The sequence below is a fragment of the Carcharhinus amblyrhynchos genome, chromosome 9 (genome assembly GCF_965287045.1).
Source record: "Carcharhinus amblyrhynchos chromosome 9, sCarAmb.v2.hapA, whole genome shotgun sequence".
Classification (NCBI taxonomy): Eukaryota; Metazoa; Chordata; class Chondrichthyes; order Carcharhiniformes; family Carcharhinidae; genus Carcharhinus; species Carcharhinus amblyrhynchos.
This window is the reverse complement of record NC_137332.1, coordinates 89,243,197-89,267,241: the sequence shown is the minus strand read 5'-3', so window position 1 is coordinate 89,267,241 and position 24,045 is coordinate 89,243,197. Positions and strand designations below refer to the sequence as shown.

Genomic DNA, 24,045 nt, shown 5'->3' with positions numbered 1-24,045 from the left:
ATTGGGAAGCCGGGTTTGAATTGCGCCAGTGGAGAAGGTAAAATCTGAATGTTTTTAAAAAGCTGTCACAAGAGTCTAATGATGACCACAAAACTATAGTTGATTGTTGTAAAAACCTATCTGGCTCACTAATATATTTGAGACAAGGAAATCTGCCGACCTTACCGGCTCTGACATATTTGTGACTCCAGTTCCACAGCAATGCCCACTGAAATGAAGGGCTTTTGATGACGGGCAGTAAAATGCTTGTCCAGCTAGCGATGGGTACGGCCCATAAAATGTATTAAAAAAAATGTGCCTCACAGTCAATATCAACTTCTAAGTGTAGCTCTAAACCCAATCAGGGACAGTCATATAACAGGAGTTGGAAAATGGCAGCACCTTCAGTTTCGGTACTGTATTCCACAGAAAGGAAAACAAAGCATGGTGATTCTGAGATGAGGTGGGACTTTGGCACATGGGGGAGGCAACATGACAATATATGGAGAGAGATAAATGAGTAAATAATGCACCATATTAATTTCATTTCAATCTTGTGAATTCCCATTATGTGGTTTCAGTGATGACTTTTGGAAATTTGCAATGATATAGAATTGAAATAATTGCAGATGGGAATCTGAAAGCAACCGTCACTTTCAGATCTGGTAGAAATAACTAATTGATCCAGATGTATATATCATTGGCATGTTTAATAAGAAAGGAGAGGAAGTTATACTTTATACAAGCAATCCGCATTGTGCCTTTGCTCTAAATTACTGGTGGGTCAACAAAACTTTATGTCCATGTTGTAATAGTTTTTAGCATTGGAAAATTTTCACAGGAGCGTGTATAAGTCCTGTACTTGTCCCCTCCTGGTGCTTTCCTCTCCCCCCGCCCCACCCCGGGCAGTATTTGATGGGACGTGAAGAGAGATTTTATGATCTAATCTTTGCTGAAACTGTTGTTTGGAAACTGGTTTGACTGTTCTTGTGTCCAGCTGGTTATCTGAATCTCACTGCCTTTGTATGGATGTGGAGGAGGAGGGGCTAGAGCTGTGCTCTGGAGCTGCTGAGAGCAGCGGTGCAGGTAGTGCAGCAAAGTGGTAAGCTGTGAACAGCACTGGAGAGTTGGAATGGCAAATGATGCTCGGAAGATCCATTTCACCGAGCCTGTACTGGATTTGGGTCTGGACCCACAGATGGCGGAGCAGGTAACCAGATAATTCCTGCTACAAGGATAATGTGTAGAATGTGAACTCACAGCTAGCAAAGTGATTTTAATAATGATTAAAACTTATGTTTCAATAGGATCATATGCACTATATCCAATTGGATTCCACTTTGAAATAGATCGAAAGAAATATTTTCTTGACATGTGGGTCAGTAAAAGATTTACTGGGAGAAGAACCGGGGTGGCATGAGAAGGAGTGTTTTATCTTTTTTGCATAGCGATTGGGATCGAGAATATGTTCTTTAAAGAGGGAAAGCAGATTTAGCAGTAACATCCAACTGGAAATTGAATACATTGTTAAATGTTAGTTGCTCAGTCCAGAATTTACAGGATGGTATGGAATAACATGAGGCCATCTCTGCCTGTTCCGGATCTTTGGTAGGGTTGTTAATTATGCAATCATCGAATGAAATGGATGCCATTCGGCCCATCGAACCTGCACAGACAGCAATCCCATCCAAGCCCTGTCCCCATGTAATCCCACTGACACTAAGGGAAAATTTAGCGTGATCAATCCTCCTACCCTGCACATCTTTGGACTGTGGGTAGAAACCAGAGCACCCGGAGGAAACACACAGACACGGGGAGACACGTGCAGACTCCACACAAACAATCATCCGAGGCTGGAATTGAACCAGAGTCTTTGGCGCTGAGGCACCAGTGCTAACCACTGTGCCACCGTGCCACCACAATGATTGCAAATTAATATGTAATGTAATCTGTGTGCAAATGTAGAAAAGGTAATAGGTTCTAATTAAATTCTTCACTGCCTGTCTCGATTATGTTTACTAAACTATTCAATTAGAATAATTCCTACAGCTTTCACAAAACCTGTTAAATATAGAATCCCTACAGTTGCAGAAGGAGGTCATTCGTCCCATTGAATCTGCACTGACCACAATACTACCCAGGTCCTATTCCCGTAACCCCACACGTTAACCCCTCAAATCCCACAGATACTAGGGTCAATTTACCATGGCCAATCAACCTAACCCACACATGTTTGGACTGTGCAAGGAAACTGGAGCACCCGAAGGAAACCCACGAGATAGGGGGAAAATGTGCAAACTCTATACAGACAGCGACCCAAGGCCGGAATTGAATCTGGGTCCCTGACGCTGTGAGGCAGCAGTACTAACCACTGTGCCTTCCAATATAGATCATAATAATTGAGTACAAGGCGGAGAGTAAACAGACATGACAGAAAAATATATACATTCAAGTTCCACTTGGTGTCTGTGGGTGTACTGGGAAAGTAATTTTCCAAAATCTTGTAATGAAGGCCCCTCGGAAGCATTTGTTTAAATGTAAGCCCTGTTGGTTTTCCATCAAGTACAAATGATCGATGACAATACTGACTGCTGACTGACAGCTGGGAATGAATGCGGGAACCTGCATTCTGTGTCCTATAGAGTGACATTGTGACGCAGAAGCATGATTAGGCAATATTATTTTATGTTCTTTCTTATCTTTATTGCACATGCCGCAAGGCATTTTCTCATAAATTCACCACCCTCATGACTTTTATGAACTTCCAGTATTTTGTGCAGCAGAACTTCAGTAGAATTCCTGTTATTGGTAGCAAACTGCTAACTCCTCCTGTCTAAATACAACAGACTTAATTAACCCTTAAGGTGGCTGCCAGAATGGAACAGCAAGTATTGAAGAAAGGACACAGTGAAAGCATGAAAACTGAATGTAACAGATCTCTAACACACAGGCGCACAAACACACTCTCAAACACATGGATGCATACACAACTGCTCGCTCAGAATTTCATCCTCATTTTAAGGTGAGAGGGGAGAGATACAAAAGTGTCCAGAAAGGCAATTTTTTTCACACAGAGGGTGGTGAGTGTCTGGAACAAGCTGCCAGAGGTAGTAATAAAGGTGGGTACAATTTTGTCTTTTAAAAGGCATTTAGATAGTTACATGAGCATGATGGGTATGGAAGGATATGGGCCAAATGCAGGGAATTCGGACTAGCTTACGGATTTTTAAAAAAAGGGCAGCATGGACAAGTTGGGCCGAAGGGTCTGTTTCCATGCTGTAAACCTCTATGACTCTATTTCAGAATGTGTAGAGTGACCCCCCGCCCCATTCACAACACACACAATCACACACACCCACACACACACACAGATGCACACACACGCAGAATTACTAATCTACCAAGTGTGGAAATAAATAATGTGATCATGTGCACACAAACAAGCTAACAAGAACAGAAGGACACGTTCACTCCATGTTCACAGTCATTTTCACATCAGGCAAGAAAAGGAAACATGTAAAGACACGAACTCATGCTCAGGCACACAAATCTATGCAAACACAAACTTTCACACAAGGTCACACAATGAGACATCCTTTGTAAAAATAGTCAGTATGCACACATGCACTTACATATCTGAATGCACACACTTGCAGACCCAATATGTTTATATGAAATGTGGCATTTAGTTTGAGAAAGAATCGTGTGAGCACTTGCGCACAAACAGAGAAGCAAACAGAGTGGCAGAGTGTGCATACTCACTGTAACATAAATATAAAAATTTAATGTGCAGACATGTAAACCTATATCCACACATGGACTCACAAATAAACATAATTATACTCACTTTGCTCACTCAGACTTTGGCAACTAGCATGAGAATGTACATGCGGAGTGGAAAATGTGGAGTCTCACAAATTTGACTGAGTTTTTTGAAGGGGTAACCAAGAGGTAGACGAGGGCACTGTAGTTGGTGTTTTCTACATAGACTTTAGCAAGGCCTTTGGCAAGGTACCACATAGCACGTTGTTGCATAAGGTTAAATCTCACAGGATGCAGGGTGAGGTAGCTAAATGAAAACAAAATTGGCTTGATGACAGAATGTAGAGATGCCGGCGTTGGAATGGGGTAAACACAACAAGAAGGCTCACAAAACCAGGTTATAGTCCAACAGGTTTATTTGATAGTAAATACCACAAGCTTTTGGAACGCTGTTCCTTCGTCAGGTGAGTGGAGAGTTCTGATCACAAACAGAGCATATAAAGGTACACATAGTTTACAGAATACTGATTAGAATGCGAGTCTTTACAGCTAATCTACTATTCAGGTCTTAAAGGTGCAGACAATGTGTTTGTGATCTGTGTGTACACCTTGAGCTGCTAAATTTAACAATCGCCATTAAGCTGAGGCCATGTGGAAACTTTCACCCAGATTAAAGAGACCTCACAATAAGGTTGAATGTAAGTGGCCCCGTCCAAATTTGGCTGTGCCAAATTAATATATTTTTAACCGTCGCATGAAGGCTTTGAACTTTAAAAGAACATCAACATTAAATGCTGATAGGATGCTCAACCAAGGAATGATGTGGAGATGCTGACATTGGACTGGGGTAAGTAAATCTCACAACACCAGGTTAAAGTCCAACAGGTTTATTTGTAGCAAACGCCACTAGCTTTCAGAACTGATGTTCCTTCGTCAGGTGAGTGGGAGTTCTGATCACGAACAGGGCATATGAAGACACATACTCAATTTACATGAATAATGATTGGAATGTGAGTCTTTACAGCTAATCAAGTCTTAAAGGTACAGACAATGTGAATGGAGAAAGCATTAAGCACAGGTTAAAAAGATGTGCATTGTTTCCAGGCAGGAAAGTTAGTGAGATTTTGCAAGTCCAGGCAAGTTGTGGGGGTTACCGATAGTGTGACATAAACCCAAGATTCCGGTTAAGGCCGTCCCATGTGTGCAGAACTTGGTGATCAGTCTCTGCTCAGTGACACTGCGCTGTCGTGTGTCGGGAAGGCCACTTCGGAGAACGCTTACCTGAAGATCAGAGGCCAAATGCCGGTGACCAAAGAATGGCAGGGGAGAGGTGGTAATTGGGAGGAGAAATACAACATAAGTAAAAGGAGCAGGAGAACCTATTCTAGGATCGAATGTGAGCATCCTGATTAAAAATGATTTTCCAGCCCACTTTCCAAATCTCTTCATTATCGGAAGAAAAGTAATTGCTGTATCTGAGCATTAAAATATATTAGATCATAATGTTAGCCACCACAGACAGCCTACCAATGTGTGTTTCCAGTTTCACTATCTGATCATCTAAAGCAGCAAAATATCTGAGAATAGGGACAGAGAACATTTAAATATTGGCACAATTTATCCCAAAAATATGTCCTTGCATCAACAGGGGTTAAGTCCAATCAGTGATTAGCAGGAACTTATTTCCTAAACCACATGCTGGTCAAAGTCAGGCCCACATGCTTTTGATGCATACTGTTCCACACACAGACAATCAAAACAATAAACAACCCACTCAATCATTCTGATGGCAGGATCATTTATTATTCATCTGCGTTAACTGTTGGTAAAATGTAATTCAAAACATTTCACGAAAAGTGTCACATTCATTTAAAAACAGCTGAATTTCAGACTTCTTGTTGTATCTTACTCCCATATGTCAACCATTGAATGCATCTTACCCCCAGACATCTAAATCTCGATATGAAAACCACTCAAACTCAGCAACTATATTCCAGCCAATTATACAGTCCAGGATTTCACTTATTTTATGCAGAAGCCACCCGGATCAATCAATTTGACTCTTGACTTCCGAGGTGAATTTCATGCTGTGATGTCAGAGTTTGAGTGTTGAGGATCCAGTGCAGAGTCAAAAATAGAATAATAGATATGCGAGAGTATATTAAAGTATTGAATGCAATTGAGGGCATAATATTCTTTATTTATCGACTGAATTTATAGGCCGAATAACCTTTCTCTCTGCATTAAAAAAACTCTACCGAATGGCTAGAAGTGTATTATTAATAATCTCGGAACTTCTCAGTTAGATTCCAGTCTGTAATTCATTTCCTGCTCACTGTAATGTTTTATATCAGTTCTTCCATCATATTGCAGTCTGTACATCACTCCCAGGTTTCTGTAATGCCACATATAAATCACAAAAAGCCCTCGATTAAATTCCATTCAATAATACACCCATGGGGATCTGTTGCTCTGTTAATGAACTATCGAAAATCTTTGAATAGAATTCATCATTTTACTTATTCCTGATCACCCTGAATTCTAAATATAATAAACAGCAAGCTCCTAAGTCTGATGGATTTTGGCTTAGTTTTATCTCATGAACTAATTTGTATAAATCTTTCTATAAATAATCAGCACGGAATCCTCAATAAGGATACAGTAAATTATTTTATGCATCTGTTAAGCAAAAGAAAAGCAGAATATTTTTAAAAATTGCCCATGCATTGGATCATTGGTTAGTGAGATTTATTGATTATCCAAACCGTGACATGCCTGACTTTGGAGAATTTAATGTTCCATTGGAGAATAACATTTGCTCATTACCTATACATTGTTCTCTCTGCCCTGGAAGTTTCAAAAGGGACAGTGTAGAAGATACCTGCTCTGCTATGTTAGCAGCTGGTATGTACATTTGACACTAAAATCATTTTTGTTTTCAATTTGCCTGGAAGCAATGTTGCTCTCAATTAAAGCAAGAATCCAACTTTGTTTAAAATTTTATTACTTAGGTTTGGAGATGCAGCATCGAGTTATTTCCTATATATGACATTCCAGAATAATAGAACAGTCCAAATTGCATTCATAAAATCATAGCACACATTCAGAATATAAAAGTCGCTAATGGTTGATATAAATTATAAAAATCAAGTCCTCTTTAAAGAAGAATATACTTGAGAATTATTATTAGTTCCTGTTTGGTTTTCCACGCATTCTTGTGAGCTTGACCAACTTAGAACATAGAACATAGAACATTAGAGCGCAGTACAGGCCCTTCGGCCCTCGATGTTGCACCGACCAGTGGAACCAATCTAATGACCCTCTAACCTAAACTATTCCAATGTTATCCATATGCCTATCAACTGACCATTTGAACGCCCTTAAAGTTGGCGAGTCCACAACTGCTGCTGGCAGGGCATTCTACGCCCTTACTACCCTCTGAGTAAAGAACCTACCTCTGACATCCGTCCTATAACTACCACCCCTTAATTTAAAGCTATGTCCCCTCATGTTAGCCATCACCATCCGAGGTAAAAGGCTCTCACTGTCCACCCTATCTAATCCTCTGATCATCTTGTATGCCTCAATTAGGTCACCTCATAACCTTCTTCTCTCTAATGAAAATATACCTCAAGTCCCTCAGCCTTTCCTCATAAGGCCTTCCCACCATACCAGGCAACATCCTGGTAAACCTCCTCTGCACCCTTTCCAATGCCTCCACATCTTTCTTATAATGCACGACCAAAACTGTACGCAATACTCCAAGTGCGGCAATTTACTCCAATTTAACTTGCAATAGAAGATTGCAGGCATTCTCCATCACCCTGCCCGCCACGAAATCGGAGGAGGCGAGACAGTGGAAATCTCAATTGGCAATAGTTACAAAATCCCGCCTGACTGCATGACACCCAGAGCGTCAGAGACACTAGTGGAGACATAACTTGTAAAACAGACAGGAGGAGGTAGGAGTGTAAAATAAACAGGAAACATGTATTGTAGGATAGAATGGAGATATAGATATTGTAGACACAGGAAGCATTTAATGAACATAAAGCGAATTGTGTAAAGTTGGATTAATACCTGCGAGCTGTTAATCTGATAAACCGCATATCATGTATCATGAGTATTTATTATTGACTTCTATCCAATGGTATCTTAAGTAAGTTCAGACCAAAGTCCTAAAATAATTTCACTTGTTAAGAGGTGTGTGTTATATTTTGTTTTAACTCCCATTAGGCACCGATGTCTTGATCGGGGAGTATGCTGCGCCTCTGGTGCACAAATAACAGCGCTTCAAACAATTCAAAAATGTGTGGAAATTTGAAGCTTCTTTCTTTGCTCTTTAAGATACGAAGAAGAAGGCCGACTCCAGCAATTCTGATGATCCCCCATCAACATTTCTCTGGCAAATCAGGTAATCACGCCAAACTGACAGACAATCTCAACTAAAAAACAGTTACAAATCGAGCCATTTTGTGTTGGGCACAAGTCTAAGTACATCCCATTATTCATATTTATTTGAAGAATCAAATACTTCCTGTTCAGTGCTTAAGCTTCTGATGATTCCCTGTGTCAAATGTTATCATCTTCATTTTTGAGCATTTGACAATGATTTCATACCCTGATTGTTCACCAATAGTTTCCTCTATGCATTCCATGCCTGGAGCAAGACATATAGAATGTTCAATTTGTGAGCTGCAAAGTGCCTGGTAAAAAGAACATTGCATATAGGCCACGCAATCAGTATGGGGAGAGCCTAACAAGCTGCCCTTATGTGCAATGGTGTAACTATCCCTGAAGCTCCGCCATCAGCATCCTACTGTTATAACATAAGAACATAAGAACATAAGAAATAGGAGCAGGAGTAGGCCATCTAGCCCTTCGAGCCTGCCCCGCCATTCAATAAGATCATGGCTGATCTGTTGTGGCTCAGTTCCACTTTCCCGCCCTCTCCCCATAACCCTTAATCCCCTCTCTTATCAAGAACCCATCAACCCGCTTCTTAAAAATATTTAGCGAGGCAGCCTCCACCACTTCAACGGGCAGAGAATTCCAGAGATTCACCACCCTTTGAGTGAAGAAGTTCCTCCTCAACTCCGTTCTAAACCGCCTCCCCTTTATCTTGAGGCTGTGCCCCCTAGTCCTACTGTCTTTTTTGAGCGGGAAGAGTCTCTCCACCTCTATCCTATCCATCCCATTCATCATCTTATACGTCTCAATGAGATCTCCCCTCATTCTTCTAAACTCTAACGAGTACAAGTCTAGTTTATTCAGCCTCTCCTCATAGCTCAATCCCCTCAACTCCGGTATCAGCCTAGTAAACCTCCTCTGCACTCCCTCCAGGGCCAAAATAATTAACCAGAAGTGTACCTGCCATAGTTAGAATTTGAATGGAAGACAGATTATTATTTAATTGAGCTGAGCCAATGTTATTGGTAAAGTAACCAGAGGGTTGATCACAAAATATGTAAATATGGAAACTGTGATATTGTACCAATTGTCTTTAGGAATATGGATGGTACTGTGAAGAATTTCAAGTGTATTATTATTTTTTCACCTGATGAAGTAGCAGTGCTCTGAAAGCTCCTGAAACCAAGCAAACCTGTAGGACTTTAATCTGGTGTTGTGAGACTTCTAACTGTGTCCACTCCATCTCCACATCATTATTATTGTTTAATTAACAAAGAACAAAATCAACCTGGGAAACAGGCCCTTTGGCCCAACGAGCCCGCGCCGCCATCTCAACACCACCAGTCCCCTCTCCACCCACGACCCCTGTCTGATGTTTTATGGCCATCCAGATTGAGGGAATTAATAAGAGTAATGATGCAGGCAGCAAATTCAGGCCAGTTGCATTTAGCTCAGATTTCGGAAAGCTTTATGAAGCGATAATCTGAGCAAATTTATCAAAATGTGGATTAAATAAGGATAGTCAGAAGGGTTTTTATCAGCAAATCATGCTTTATCACATGATTGAGCATTGATGTTGGAAGAGAGAATCATGGAGTCATAGACTCAGAGTCATAGAGGTTTGCAGCATGGAAACAGGCCCTTCGGCCCAACTTATCCACGCCACCCTTTTTTTTTAAAACCCTAAGCTAATCCAATTGCCCACATTTGGCTCATATCCCTCTTTATCCATCTTACCCATGTAACTATCTAAATGTTTTTTAAAAGATAAAATTGTACCCGCCTCTACCACTACCTCGGGCAGCTTGTTCCAGACACTCACCACCGTCTGTGTGAAAAAAATGCCCTCTGGAACTTTTGTATCTCTCTACTCTCATCTTAAACCTACGTCCTCTAGTGTGAGACTCCCCTACCTTTAGGAAAAGATAGTGACTATCTACCTTGTCCATGCCCCTTATTATTTTATAGGCTTCTATAAGGTCACCCCTCAGCACCCTATGCTCCAGAGAAAAAAGTCCCAGTTTATCCAGCCTCTCCTTATAACTCAATCCATCAAGTCCCAGTAGCACCTAGTAAATCTTTTCTGCACTCTTTCTAGTTTAATAATATCCTTTCTATAATAGGGTGACCAGAATTGCACACAGTATTTCAACTGTGGCCTTACCAATGTCCTGTACAACTTCAACAAGACGTCCCAACTTCAATATTCTGACTGATGAAACCAGACATGCCAAATGCCTTCTTCACCATTCTGTCTGCCTGTGACTCCACTTCAAGGAGCTATGAACATGTACCCCTAGATCTCTTTGTTCTGTAATTCTCCCCAACTGAATAAGTCCTGCCCTAATTCAATCTACCAAAATGCATTGTCTAAATTAAACTCCATCTGCCACTCTTCAGCCCACTGGCCCAATTGATCAAGATCCCTTTGCAATTGGAGATAACTTTTTTCACTGTCCTCTATGCCACCAAGATTGGTGTCATCTGCAAACTTACTAACCATGCCCCCTATATTCTCATCCAAATCATTAATATAAATGACAATTAACAGTGGGCCCAGCACTGATCCCTGAGGCACAACACCAGTCACAGGCCTCCAGTTTGAAAAACAACTCTCTACAACCACCCTCTGGCTTCTGTCAAGAAGCCAATTTTGTATCCATTTAGATACCTCACCCTGGCTGCTGTGAGATTTAACTTAATGCAACAACCTACCATGCGGTACTTTGTCAAAGGCCTTGCTAAAGTCCATGTAGACAACATCGACTGCATTGCCCTCTTGGTTACCCTTCAAAAAACTCAATTAAATTTGTGAGACTTGATTTTTCACTCACAAAGCCATGCAGACTGTCCCTAATCAGTCCTTGCATCCCTAAATGCCTGTAGATCCTGTCTCTCAAAATAGCTTCCAACAATTTACTCACCACACTTGTGAGGCTCACCGGCCTGTAGTTCCCAGGTTTTTCCCTGCAGCCCTTTTTAAACAAAGGCACAACATTTGCCACTCTCCAATCTTCGGCACCTCACCCATGACTATCGATGATTCAAATATTTCGGCTCAGGAACCTGAAATTTCCTCCCTGACCTCCCACAACATCCTGGGAAATATTTCTTCAGGTCCCAGGGATTTATCTACCTTGATGCGCTTTAAGACTTCCAGCACCTCCTTCTCTGTAATATGTACACTCCTCAAGACATCAATATTTATTTCCTCAAGTTCCCTAACATCCATGCTTTTCTCAACAGTAAATGCTGATGAGAAATATTCATTTAGGATCTCACCCATCTCTTGTGGATCTGCACTTAGATGTCTTTGTTGATCCTTAAGAGGCCCTACTCTCTCCCTTGTTACTCTTTTGCCCTTTATGTATTTGTAGAAGCTCTTTGGATTCTCCTTTGCCTTATCTGCAAAAACAATTTTGTGTCCCCGTTTTGCCCTCCTGATTTCTCTCTTAACTCTACTCCTACATTCCTTATACCCTTCAAGAGATTCACTTGATCCCAGCCACCTATGCATGTCATGTGCCTCTTTCTTCATCTTGACCAGGGTCCCAATAGCCTGAATCATCCAGGGTTCCCGACTTCTGCCAGCCTTGCCTTCACTCTAAGAGGAATGGTTTTACCCTGAACCCTGGTTAACACAGTTTTGATAGCATGCCACTTACCAGATGTCCCTTTGCCTTCCCACAGACTCCCCCAATTAACTTTTGAAAGTTCCTGCCTGATACCATCAAAATTGGCCTTGCACCAATTTAGAATTCAAATTTTGAGACAGACTTACCATTCTCCAAGCTACCTTAAAACTAATAGAATTATGGCCACTGATCTCAAAGCGATCCCTCACTAACACTTCTGTCACCTGCCCTTCCTTATTTCCCAAGAGGATGTCAAGTTTTGCCCCCTGTCTAGTCAGGCCATCCACGTGCTAAATGAGAAATTCCTCTTGAATACTCTCAACAAATTTCTCCCCTTCCAACTCTCTAATACTATGGCTGTCCCAATCAGTGTTGGGAAAATTAAAATCTCTGACTATTACCACCCTATTTTTCTTGGTGCTATCTGTAATCTTACATATTTGCTGCTCAATTTCCCGCTGACTATTTGGGGGCCTATAGTACAACCCTATCAAAGTGATTTCCCCCTTCTTATTTCTCAGTTCTACCCATATAGACTCAGTGGCCGAACCCTCGGATATATCCCCTCTCAGATGTGATTTTTTTTCCTAATCAAAAGTGCAACTCTCCCTCCTCTCTTACCTCCTGTTCTATCTTTCCTATAGCTTCTGCACCCTGGAACATTAAGTTGCCAGCCGTTAGCCATGTTTCAGTAATTGCTATAATATCCCAGTCCCACGTACCCATCAATGCCCTGAGTTCATCTGCCTTGCCCGTCAGGCCCCTTGTATTGAAATAAATCCAGTTTAATCTGGACTTCCCTTGCTCTCTGAGTTGTTTTTGCCTGATCTTCTGGTACTAGGATTATTGACACTGCCTTTAACTCTCTCTTTAACTTCTATGCTGTCCTCAAACTTCTCTTTTGTCTCCCTCCTGCTTTGGATGCCACCCTCCCAAGTGACTCCAGCAAATCTCCCTGCCAGGATGTTAGTTCCCCTCCAGTTCAAATGTAACCCAACCCTCTTGAACAGTACAGCCCTTCCCCAGAAAAGATCCCAATGATCCAAAGATCTAAATCCTCGCCTCCTGCACCACTCTCAAGCCAGGCATTCATCTGTCTAATCCTCCTATTCCTACTTTCACTAGCACTGGTAGTAATCCTGAAATTACTACCTTCGAGGTCCTGCACATTAGCCTTCTGCCTAACTCTCTATATTCACATTTCAGGACCTCATCCCTTTTCCTACCTATGTTGTCGATACTAATATATACAACGACCTCTGGCTGCTCACCCTCTGCCTTAAGAATGTCCTGCAATCGCTCAGAGACGTCCTTCACCCTGGCACCAGGGAAGCAACACACCATCTTGGAGCCTCAATTGCAGCCACAGAAATGCCTGTCTGTGCCTCTAACTAGCGAATCCCTTATTGCTACTGCTTGCTTGCTCTTTGCCCGACTCTGTCCCAAAGCAGAACCAACTGTGATGTCACAGGCCTGGCTGCTGCTGGTATCTCCCCCTGAGAGAAGATTGAAGAAAATAATAAATGCGACTTGCAGTGCAAGAACCGTTGAAAGTTCTTTGATGACGTGCTTAAGTAGGACGGTCACAATGATGGAGCAAATTGAATAATGCAGAGTGGCACCACAAATATAATATTTGCTGAATAACATATAGTAGTAGGGGGTGGTTATTTTTCTTAATAGTAGAAATGAATGCATTGGCTTTCCGCAGAAAACAGTACTAAATCAAATGGAGTTTTTGACATTAATTGTGGTTTATACCTATATGTGTACGATACAATCTCAAATCGCCAATAACAACAAAAGGTAAGTATATTTCAAGGATTGTGTGGAGAATAGTCTAGAAGAGTATTATTATACTTAAAAAGGATAAATACAGGCTGGTGGAATAGCTTGATATGTGGCAGAAGAAATTTCATGTAGAGGAGTGTGCAGAAGAATATGGCAAGTACTATAGGAGATATAAAAGCAAACTACTGCAGATGCTGGCATCTGAAACCAAAAGGAAAAATGCTGGAAAATCTCAGCAGATCCGGCAGCATCTGTATGGAGAGAAAAGAGCTGATGTTTCGAATCCAGAATACCCTTTCAGAAAGCTGATAAAAGGAGAGATAATGGAAATAAGGATATAATTTGTAGAGACATACACAGTGTGGATGGACTAATATGTTCTTTAATCATTCAAGGTAGCAATACAGTTGAAAATGCATGAGTAGGTGCTATAAATAGGGATGTGCACACAGCAGCAATTAAGATAAGGTGCATATCTCATTTAGGAACAATGGGAAGGCATTAAAATCACAGAATCACAGTGCAGAAGAGTAACTTCGGCCCATTGAGTCTGCACTGATGCCTGCCCACCTAATCCCCCTTGCCAGCACTTGGCCTATAGCCTTGAATGTGTTATGGCCTGCCAAGTACTCATCCAGTACTTTTTAAAGGATGTGAGGCATCCCGCCTCCACCACCCTCCCAGGCAGTGCATTCCAGATCATCACCTCTAATACCCCCTAAACCACCCACCCCTCACTTTTAACTTGTGTTGCCTCATAACTGACCCTTCAAATAAGGGGAACAGCTGCTCCCTATTCACCCTGTTCATGCCCCTCATAACCTTGAACACCTCAATCAGGTTGTCCCTCAGTCTTCCCTGCTCCAGAGAAAATAACTCAAGCCCATCCAATCTGTTTTAATAACTTAAATGTTCCATCCCAGGAAACATCCAGGTGAATCTTCTGCATCTCTTCCAGTGCATTCACGTCTGTCCTATAATGTGGTGACCAGAACTGCCCACAGTACTCCAGCTGTGGCTTCACCAAAGTTCTATACAATTCCATCATGACCTCTCTGCTTTTGTAATCTATACCCTGATTTATATAGGCAAGTGTACCATATGTCTTTTTCACCACCCTATTAACCTGCCTTTCTGCCTTCAGAGATCTATGGAAAAACACACCAAGAGCCCTTTGTTCTTTGGAACTTCCCAGTGTCAAGATCTTTCATCGTATACTTCCTTGTCAAATTATTCCTTCCAAAGTGCATCACCTCACACTTTTTAGTAAATCTTTACTGCACTCTTTCTAGTTTAATAATATCCTTTCTATAATAGGGTGATTAACTTAGTTTTCCAGAAGGCCATTGACAAGGTGCCGCGTAGGAGACTGTTAAATAAGTTAAGTGCCCATGGTGTTAAGGGAGGGTAAGGAGTTCATTATTGAACTCTGGTCCCTCGCACTGTGAGGCAGCAGTGCTAATCACTGTGTCACCGTGCTGCCCTGGTTTGGAAACATTAAAGCCCAACAGATGTTACCAGGTCTTGATGGTTGAGTTATCAGGAAAGGCTGGATAGACTGGGACTTTCTACCATGGAGCAAAAGAGGCTTAAGAGTGATCTTATAGAGGTCTATAAAATAATGAGGGCCATAGATAAGGTAGACAGTCAACGTCTATCCAAATCCAAGAAGGATGTGGAAGCTATTGAGAGGGTGCAGAGGAGATTTACAAGGATGTTGCCTGGATTGGGAGGCATGCCTTATGAAGATAGGTTGAGGGAGCTAGGTCTCGTCTCCCTGGAGAGACCAAGATTGAGAGGCAACCTGATAGAGGTTTATAAAATGTTGAGAGGTATAGATAGGGTGGATTCTCAGAGGCTATTTCCCAGGGCTGAAATGGTCACTATGAGAGGACACAGGTTTAAAATGCTGGGGAGCAGGTACAGAGGAGATGTTAGGAGTAAGTTTTTCACTCAGAGAGTGGTGAGTGAGTGGAATCGGCTGCCATCGGTGGCGGTGGAGGCAAACTCGCTGGGGTCTTTTAAGAGACTTCTGGATGAGTACGTGGGATTTAATGGGATTGAGAGTTATAGGTAGGCCTGGTAGGTGTGGATATGATTGGTGCAACTTGTGGGCCAAAGGGCCTGTTTGTGCTGTAGTGTTCTATGTTCTATCTTTGCCAAGTCTAAAAATAGATGGCATAGGTTTAAGGTGAGAGGGGAAAGATATAAATGGATCTACAGCGGCAATTTTTTTCACACAGAGGGTGATGAGTGTCTGGAACAAGCTGCCAGAGGCAGTAGTAGAGGCGGGTACAATTTTGTCTTTTCAAAAGAATTTAGACATGGGTAAGATGGGTATAGAGGGATATGCGCCAAATGTAGGCAATTGGGGCTCGTTTAGTGGTAAAGGCTGGGTGGCATGGACAAATTGGTCTAAAGGGCCTGTTTCCATGCTGTAAACCTCTATGATTAAGAGCATGCCCTCCACCTTGGAAGCTTTGGATGAACCTGTGTTTGGGGTCACCATTGTAGACACCAGAGAAGCTTTCTCGAAAGTCAACCCATGGAAAAAAAACTGACCCGGATGGGTTACCCGGACGTGCACTCAGATCCTGTGCAGATCAGCCGGCAGGGGTATTCACAGACATCTTCAGTTTCTTTTTACAACAATCTGAGGTCCCTAACTGCTTCAAGAAGACAACTATCATCCCATTGGCAAAGACAAGCTAAGCAGCATGCCTTAAAGACTATTGTCCAGTGGCCCTGACTTCCATCATTATGAAGTGCTTTGAAAGGCTAGTTATGACACGAATCAATTCCAGCTTGGATCCACTACAGTTTGTCTACTGCCACAACACATCCACAGCAGACGCAATCTTTCTGGCCCTATACTCAACCCTGGATAACAAAAAAAAGTGTCAACCTCCCATTTATTGATTACAGCTCAGCCTTCAACACCATTATTCCTACAAAACTAATCTCCAAACTCCATGGCCTGGGTCTCGACACCTCTCTCTGCAACTGGATCCTGAACTTCCTAACCCACAGACCACAATCAGTCACGATAGACAACAAAACCTCCTCCACAGTCATCCTCAACACCAGTACCTCAGAAAGCTGTATTCTCACTCCCCTACTATACTCCTTGTACACCTATGACTGTGTGGCCAAATTCCCCTTCAACTCGTTTTTCAAATTTGCTGACGATACCACTGTAGTGAGTCAAACAAAGACAAGACAAAGTACAGGAATGAGATAGAGAATCTGCTGAACTGGTGCAGCGACAATAATTTCTCCCTCAATGTCAATAAAACAAAGGAGATTGTCACTGGCTTCAGGAAACATAGACAAGGACGTACCTCTATCTACGTCAATAGGGATAAAGTAGAAAGGGTCAAGGGCTTTAAGTTTCCAGGTGTCCAGGTCACCAATGGCTTGTCTTGGTCCCCCCATTCCAACACTATAGCTCAGAAAGCTCACCAATGCCTCTACTTTCTCAGAAGACTAAAGCATGTCAGCTACGACTCTCACCAACTTTTACAGATGCACCATAGAAAGCATTCCTTCTGGTTGTATCACAGTTTGGTATGGCTCCTGCTCAAGACCGCAATCAACTACGAAAGGTTGTGAATATCGCCCAATCCATTACACAAACCAGCCTCCCATCCATTGACTCTGTCTATGCTTCCCACCGCCTTGGTAAAGCAGCCAGCATAATTAAGGACCTCAGGCATTCTCTCTTCTGCCTTATTCCTTCAGGAAAAAGATACAAAAGTCTGAGATCACATGCCTCTTTACTGCTGCCATAAGACTTTTGAATGGACTTACCTTGCATTAACTTGATCTTTCTCTAGTTATAACTGTAACACTATATTCTGCATTCTCTCCTTTCCTTCTCTATGAATGGTATGCTTTGTATGTATAGCATGCAAGAAACAGTACTTTTCACTGTATGCTAATACATGTGACCATAATAAATCAAATCAAATCAACACCATACAGCCACAGTACCTAAATGGAAATAATTTACAATGGGAAATGGCTGGCATTTAGGATTGGCTAAGTTGCAGGACTTATTTTATTTGCAAGGGGAAATATGTTCTCTGTCTGTTTATGGTTCTGTGATTCTGCTGTCTCAAATGCCGGTGAAATCAGAATCAATGTGAATGTCGTAAATGGAACTGATTAAATTATTGAGCATGAAGATATTGACTCAAACAAGGAAAGAGCAGTGCTGACTGTCATTGGGCAAAAAACCTTTGTGCACCAAACTGTCACACTCTACATTGATCTATTTGATGCCTCTATGCTCTTATAAAGTCCTAAGTGACAACTAATGCATTATTTGAAATTATATCGCTGTGGTAATGTTTATACAGTAAAAAGTCTGACAACACCAGGTTTTAGTCCAACTGATTTATTTGATAATAGACTCACAAGCTTTCGGGGTTAGTCCCTTCGTCAGGTGAATGGAGAGTTCTGGCCTCAGACAGAGCATATAAAGCACAGACAGTTTAGAGATTACTGATTAAAATGCGAATCCTTACACCTAACCTGCTGTTCAAGACCTGAAGGGGCTGACAATGTGAGTGGAAGGAGCACTGATCACAGGTTAAAGAGATGTGTATTGTCTCCAGACAGTACAGTAAGTGAGGTTTTGCAAACCCAGGCAAGTCACAGGGGTTACAGATAGTGCGACATGAACCCAAGATCCCTGTTGAGACCGTCCTCATGTGTGCGGAACTTGGCTATCAGTCTCTGTTCAGCGACTCTGCGCTGTCGTGTGTCGTGAAGGCCGCCTTGGAGAATGCTTACCCAAAGGTCAGAGGCGGAATGCCCGTGACCACTGAAGTGTTTGCCAACAGGAAGGGAACAGTCTTGCCTGGTGATTGTCGAGCGATGTTCATTCATCCGTTGTCGTACACATGAGGACAGTCTCAACAGGGATCTTGGGTTCATGTCGCACTATCTGTAACCCCCGTGACTTGCCTGGGTTTGCAAAACCTCACTTACTGTACTGTCTGGAGACAATACACATCTCTTTAACCTGTGATCAGTGCTCCTTCCACTCACATTGTCAGCCACTTCAGGTCTTGAACAGCAGGTTAGGTGTAAGGAATCGCATTCTAATCAGTAATCTCTAAACTGTCTGTGCTTTATATGCTCTGTCTGAGGCCAGAACTCTCCATTCACCTGACGAAGGGGCTAACCCCGAAAGCTTGTGAGTCTATTATCAAATAAATCGGTTGGACTAAAACCTGGTGTTGTCAGACTTTTTACTGTGTTTACGCCAGTCCAACGCCGGCATACCCACATCGTAATGCTTATAAACAGTCTCAATATGTGGACTGCAATTTATCACAAAGTGCAACTCCTCAGAACAGCCGACTTTAGTTGAAACAAGTAAATTGGCCTGATGAATATGCCGAGATTTCCTGAAGGATCATTGCCATTCAAATAATAAAAATAATGGTTTAAATTGATCTTTCTCCAGTTATAACTGCAACACTATATTTTGCATTCTCTCTTGTGCAGGGAAGGTCAGCTGAGTTTATTGATACGAGCTGAGGTTAGGGTTCAGGCTCAATGCTCAGGTCATATTGTCATGGTCGCAGGACAGATATGAGGTCAGTGGGGGATGGGCGGGTTTCTGGCAGGCCATACTCTTTTCAAAGATCTGTCACATGCACTTCCAGTTCGAGAATAGTAGGATTGAAGCATTTTGCTGGTAGGTAAAGCTGGCAGAAATCAACATGAACTGAGGTAAATTGGTTTGTATACATCTACATCTTGTCTATGGAGTGTTATAGAATGTTGATGGCTTCATGTAGCTGTTTTCTTCCTACCAAATCATTTGGCAACTGATGGCGAACACCCTGAAAAGTTTATGTTGCATACTCGATGTGCTCACATTTCAAGTGCTGATAAAAAGTTGAATTTGGGGGAATAAGGTCTCATTGAGGTCAACAGGTCCTTGGCTCATTATCATTTCACCTTTAGTATAATGTCAGTGTTTTATCATTATGACCTGAAATGCCTGCACGGCATCTCCCAATAACTGGTAATAATGGAAAAGAATGTGTAGTACATTTTTTTGTCAATTCTCTTGTGCAGCTTAGGTGGCACTGGCTGGGCAAGAATTTATTGCTTATCCCTAGTTGCTCCAGAGAATGTTACGGTAATGAGCCTTCTTGAACCGATGCTCTCTCTCTGTTGTTTAGGTACACACACAGTGCTGTTAGGGAGGGAGTTCCAAGCTTTAGGCCAAACAACAGTGAAGAAATGGCAATACATTTAAATTGTTTTGCTGTGTAGTTTGAAAGAGTGCTGGCAGGTGGAAATGCTCACATGACCCCTTACAATTCTCGATGATAGAAATTGTAAGTTTGGAAGCTGTGTCAAAGGATGTTTCATGAGTTGCTGAAGAGCGTCATGCAGGTGTTAAGCCACCAATGGTTGCATGTAAAATTTTGATGCTCAGGGATTTTCCTGGGTCATGCTAATATAGGTCATCATGAGATTGTTGGAAATTCTCTTGTTGGATGTTGTCATTGCCTGGCAATACTGCTCTACTTAGTAGGCTAAAACTTAATATTGTCCAGGCCTTGTTGCATATGGGAAAGGAAATCATGCCATTTATCCCACATAAGTTAGGGCTTGAATTGCAGAATTTCTTCCCCATTGTTAAACTCTTAATCAGTGATGATATAATCTACAGCAATCTGAGCCACATGAACAACTATAATTTCAGTCAAGAGCATGTGCTCAATTATTAGGCACAGTATTATTCAAACAAGTAGACATTATTTGCTTAATCATGGATCATCAGTACAGGAGGTAATCTATTCCATTGTGCCTGATTTATTTTTCCAAAGGCTTCCAACATGGACACTGGCCGATGAATTTTTAATGTTGGCTCTAATTTAACTTAATGCGGATAATCAGCTGAAACTTTTCTAAAGTTAGATTTTGAATTTACCTGAAACTTACTATTATTCTAGATGCCAATCACACATTATGTGTGGATACAAAACTGCCTCGGTCAAAGATGACAGTGGAAGGGTGTGTTTCTGAATGGAGGGCTGTGACAAGTAGAGTTCCTCAGGGATCAGTGTTGGAACCTTTGCTGTTTGTAACATACATAAATGGTTTGGAGGAAAATGTAACTGGTTTGATTAGTAAGTTTGCAGATGGCACAAAGGTTGGTAGATTTGTGGATAGCGATGAGGACCATCAGAGGATACAGCAGGATATAGCTCAGTTGGAAACTTGGACAGAGAGATGGCAGATGGAGTTTAACCCAACAAATGTGAGGTGATGCATTTTGGAAAGCCTAATACAGATAGGAAATATACAGTAAATGGCAGAACCCTTAGAAGTATTGATAGGCAAAGGGATCTGGGTGTACAGGAACACAGGGCACTGAAAGTGGCAATGGAGATGGAGAAGGTAGTCAAGAAGGCATATGGCATGCTTGATCGGCCGGGCACTGAGTTTAAAAATTAGCAAGTCATGTTGCAGCTTTATAGAACCTTAGTTAGGCCGTACTTGGAATATAGGGCCCAATTTTACCAAAACTTCACGCCCATTTTTGGGCACGAAATCATGGCAAAGTCGGCCCTCGGGCCTGTAACACAATCTGCACCCGATTCTGAGCAGATCGCGCCTTTACCGACACCCGATTTGGGCGTGCATTTAAATCAACTTAATGAACCACGCACCCAACTCTACCGCCAAATCCCACTTTACTGTCTTTGTATCCATTCTGGATCCGCGCTGTTATCAACCTGCAGAATAAAAGTCCGAAGCTGATTCCTATTCCGCAGGGGAACCTCGGAAGTCTATCCTCCTCGAACACCCTTTGCAGACCTCCCGCTAACCACCCTGGCAGACTCCTCCCCCACCCCCCACACCGCAATCCAATGGCCCTGGGAGGCAGGCACCCCTGGCAGACCCTCCCCCAGGATCGGACCCCCAGGAGGCAGGCCCCTCTCGACAGAGCACATCCCCAAGCTGCCTTGATTACTGCTCTCCCTCCACCATCTTTCTGATCTGCACTCGTGGGACAGCCTGCAGCACCTTCCTGGACTTCTGGTGGTGTCTGCCGGAGGAGGTGGGGAGGGGCTCATATGGATCTCTGGTTGGGGGGAGGGAGGTGAGTGGTGGAGAATGGTGGGGGGTGGGGGGAGGATGATCTCCAGCAGAGCTCCGATCGTTCTGGCAGCACTAAGCCCCGCCCACAGTGCGGATCAGATCGGAGCCGACAGAAAGCGTATGGATGTGCTGGAACGGGGATTCCAGGCTCAGATCCGTTTTATGTCCGGATCCGGCCCTTAGCCTCTGATTGGTAAAATCAGGCCCATAGTGTTCAATTCTGGTCACCATACTACCAGAAGAATGTGGAGGCCTTTGGAGAGGGTGCAGAAAAGATTTATCAGGATATTGTTTGGTATGGAGAATATTATGAGGAGAGGTTGGAGAAACCTGGTTTGTTCTCACTGAGGTGACGGAGGTTGAGGGGCGACCTGACAGAGTTTTACAAGATTATGAGAGTCATGGACAGAGTGGATAGTCAGAAGCTTTTTCCCGGGTTGAAGAGTCAGTTACTAGGGTTTAAGATGTGAGGAGCAATGTTTGAAGAAGATACACGAGACAGTTTTTTTTTACACAGAGCGTAGCGGGTGCCTGGAACTCGTTGCTAGGGGAGGTAGTGGAAGCATACATGGTGGTGACTTTTACAAAGAACAAAGAACAAAAACAGCCCGGGAAACAGGCCCTTTGGCCCAACGAGCCCGCGCCGCCATCTCAACACCACCAGTCCCCCTCTCCACCCACGACCACTGTCTAATGATTTATGGCCATCCAGATTGAGGGAAACTGATTTAGGGACAATTTATTCCTGCCAATCAGCCTAACAGTAATAAATTTTCCCTAAATCAGTTTCCCTCAATTAAGGGGTGTCTTGACAAATACATGAATAGACTGGGAATGGAAGGATATGGTCCCTGGAAAGCTAGGGGAGTTTAGTTAAGTCAGGCAGCATGGTCGGTGCAGGCTTGGAGGGCCGAAGGGCCTGATCCTGTGCTGTAATTTTCTTGGTTCTTTGTGTGATAAAATGCTGATTTGTTAACTTTGATTATTCTGTCATTCGCGTTAAATCTGTTCCCTCCGAGTCTCAATTGATCAGCCATGGGGAAGTCTCACATTGACTATGTCATGGTATTAACACCACTATGAAAGCTTCTTTGAAATTTCTTTTCCTGGTGGAGAACAATTCCAGTCTCACCAATCCATTGTTAGCTGGCTACAATAGAGGTACGTCTATTTCTGAGGTTGGAGAGACTGACACTCAAAGGATCTGATGTCATTGGATAAATAGTGTTTATTTTTATCAATAGAATATTTTACTATTATGAAGTTAAATATGTAATGTCTCTCTTGTACTCAGGTCACAGCACTCTGTCCTTCTTATCCGTGATATACAGAAGCATATAACCATTGCACTGCAAAAGGAGGCCATTTGGCTCATCGTGTTTGCATCACCTCTCCAAACAAGCATCACTGCATAGTACCATTCATCTGCCTTTTCCCGGTGCCCTTTACATTGTTTCTGTAAAAAAATCATCTAATGCCCCCCTTAAATGCCACATTTGGACCTGCATCAACCACAATTCCAGGCATTGTATTCCAAACCATAATCACTCGCAGTGTGAAAGAAAGATTTTGATCACATCACAATAACATCTTTTATAATTCACTTTAAACCTGTTACCCCATGTTCTTGATCATTTTGATGAGCGAGGGCAGTTTCACCCTATCTTCTCTGTCCAATTTCCTCATGATTTTGAATATCGCTAGCAATTGCTAGGAAAGCTTCAGCAATAGCTGATTAATAAATAGCGTTTCTCTTCTTTACATCTCCACATACGCCATCCACATACATGCTAAAGTTTATTTAATCTTATACTTCCACAGGAAGTGGGCGTGAATGGTTTGATCTAAGTTTTTTAGCTCATCTGCAATAGTTCTTGACAAGATGGTGGTGACCAGCTTTTTAAATAGTTGTGGTACATGTAGTGCAGGAGCATGTAGAGTCATTCATTGAGGGGCAGTTCCAGGACTTTGATCCAGAGTTAGTGAATGAATGCCCATATATTTCCAATACAGGATATTGTATGACTTGGAGAAGAACTTGCAGGTGTTGATGTCCCCAGTCATTTGTGACACTTGAATTCTTATAGATAAAGGCCGCGGGTGTGAATGATGCTATTGATTTGCTGCAATGCATCTTTTAAGTGGTGCACACTGCTGCCACTGTTCATTTGTGGTGGAGGGACTTCAAGTTGAAGGTGGTATATTTGATGCAATTTAGCGAGCTGCTTTGTTCTGGATGGTATTGGTGTTCTTGAGTGCAGCTGGAGCTTCTCTGATGCAGGCAAACATAGATAAACGCATTATGTAATCATCCCACAGATTACGCTCAGGA

At 42.4% G+C, this 24,045-nt stretch overlaps 1 protein-coding gene across 2 annotated transcripts in view; it reads left to right on the top strand.

Annotated features, from left to right (window-relative positions):
* Positions 1 to 1,057: 1,057 nt before the first annotated feature.
* The window catches only part of LOC145348469 (protein phosphatase 1 regulatory subunit 1C-like), a 48,081-nt gene continuing 25,093 nt past the window's right edge, over positions 1,058 to 24,045 (top strand). For both annotated transcript variants that reach the window (XM_080196654.1, XM_080196655.1), the window contains exons 1-2: positions 1,058 to 1,189; positions 8,089 to 8,155. In XM_080196654.1, the coding sequence (XP_080052780.1) occupies positions 1,112 to 1,189; positions 8,089 to 8,155 (145 nt within the window). In that variant the 5' untranslated portion in view covers positions 1,058 to 1,111. The remainder of the gene's footprint in view (positions 1,190 to 8,088; positions 8,156 to 24,045) is intronic.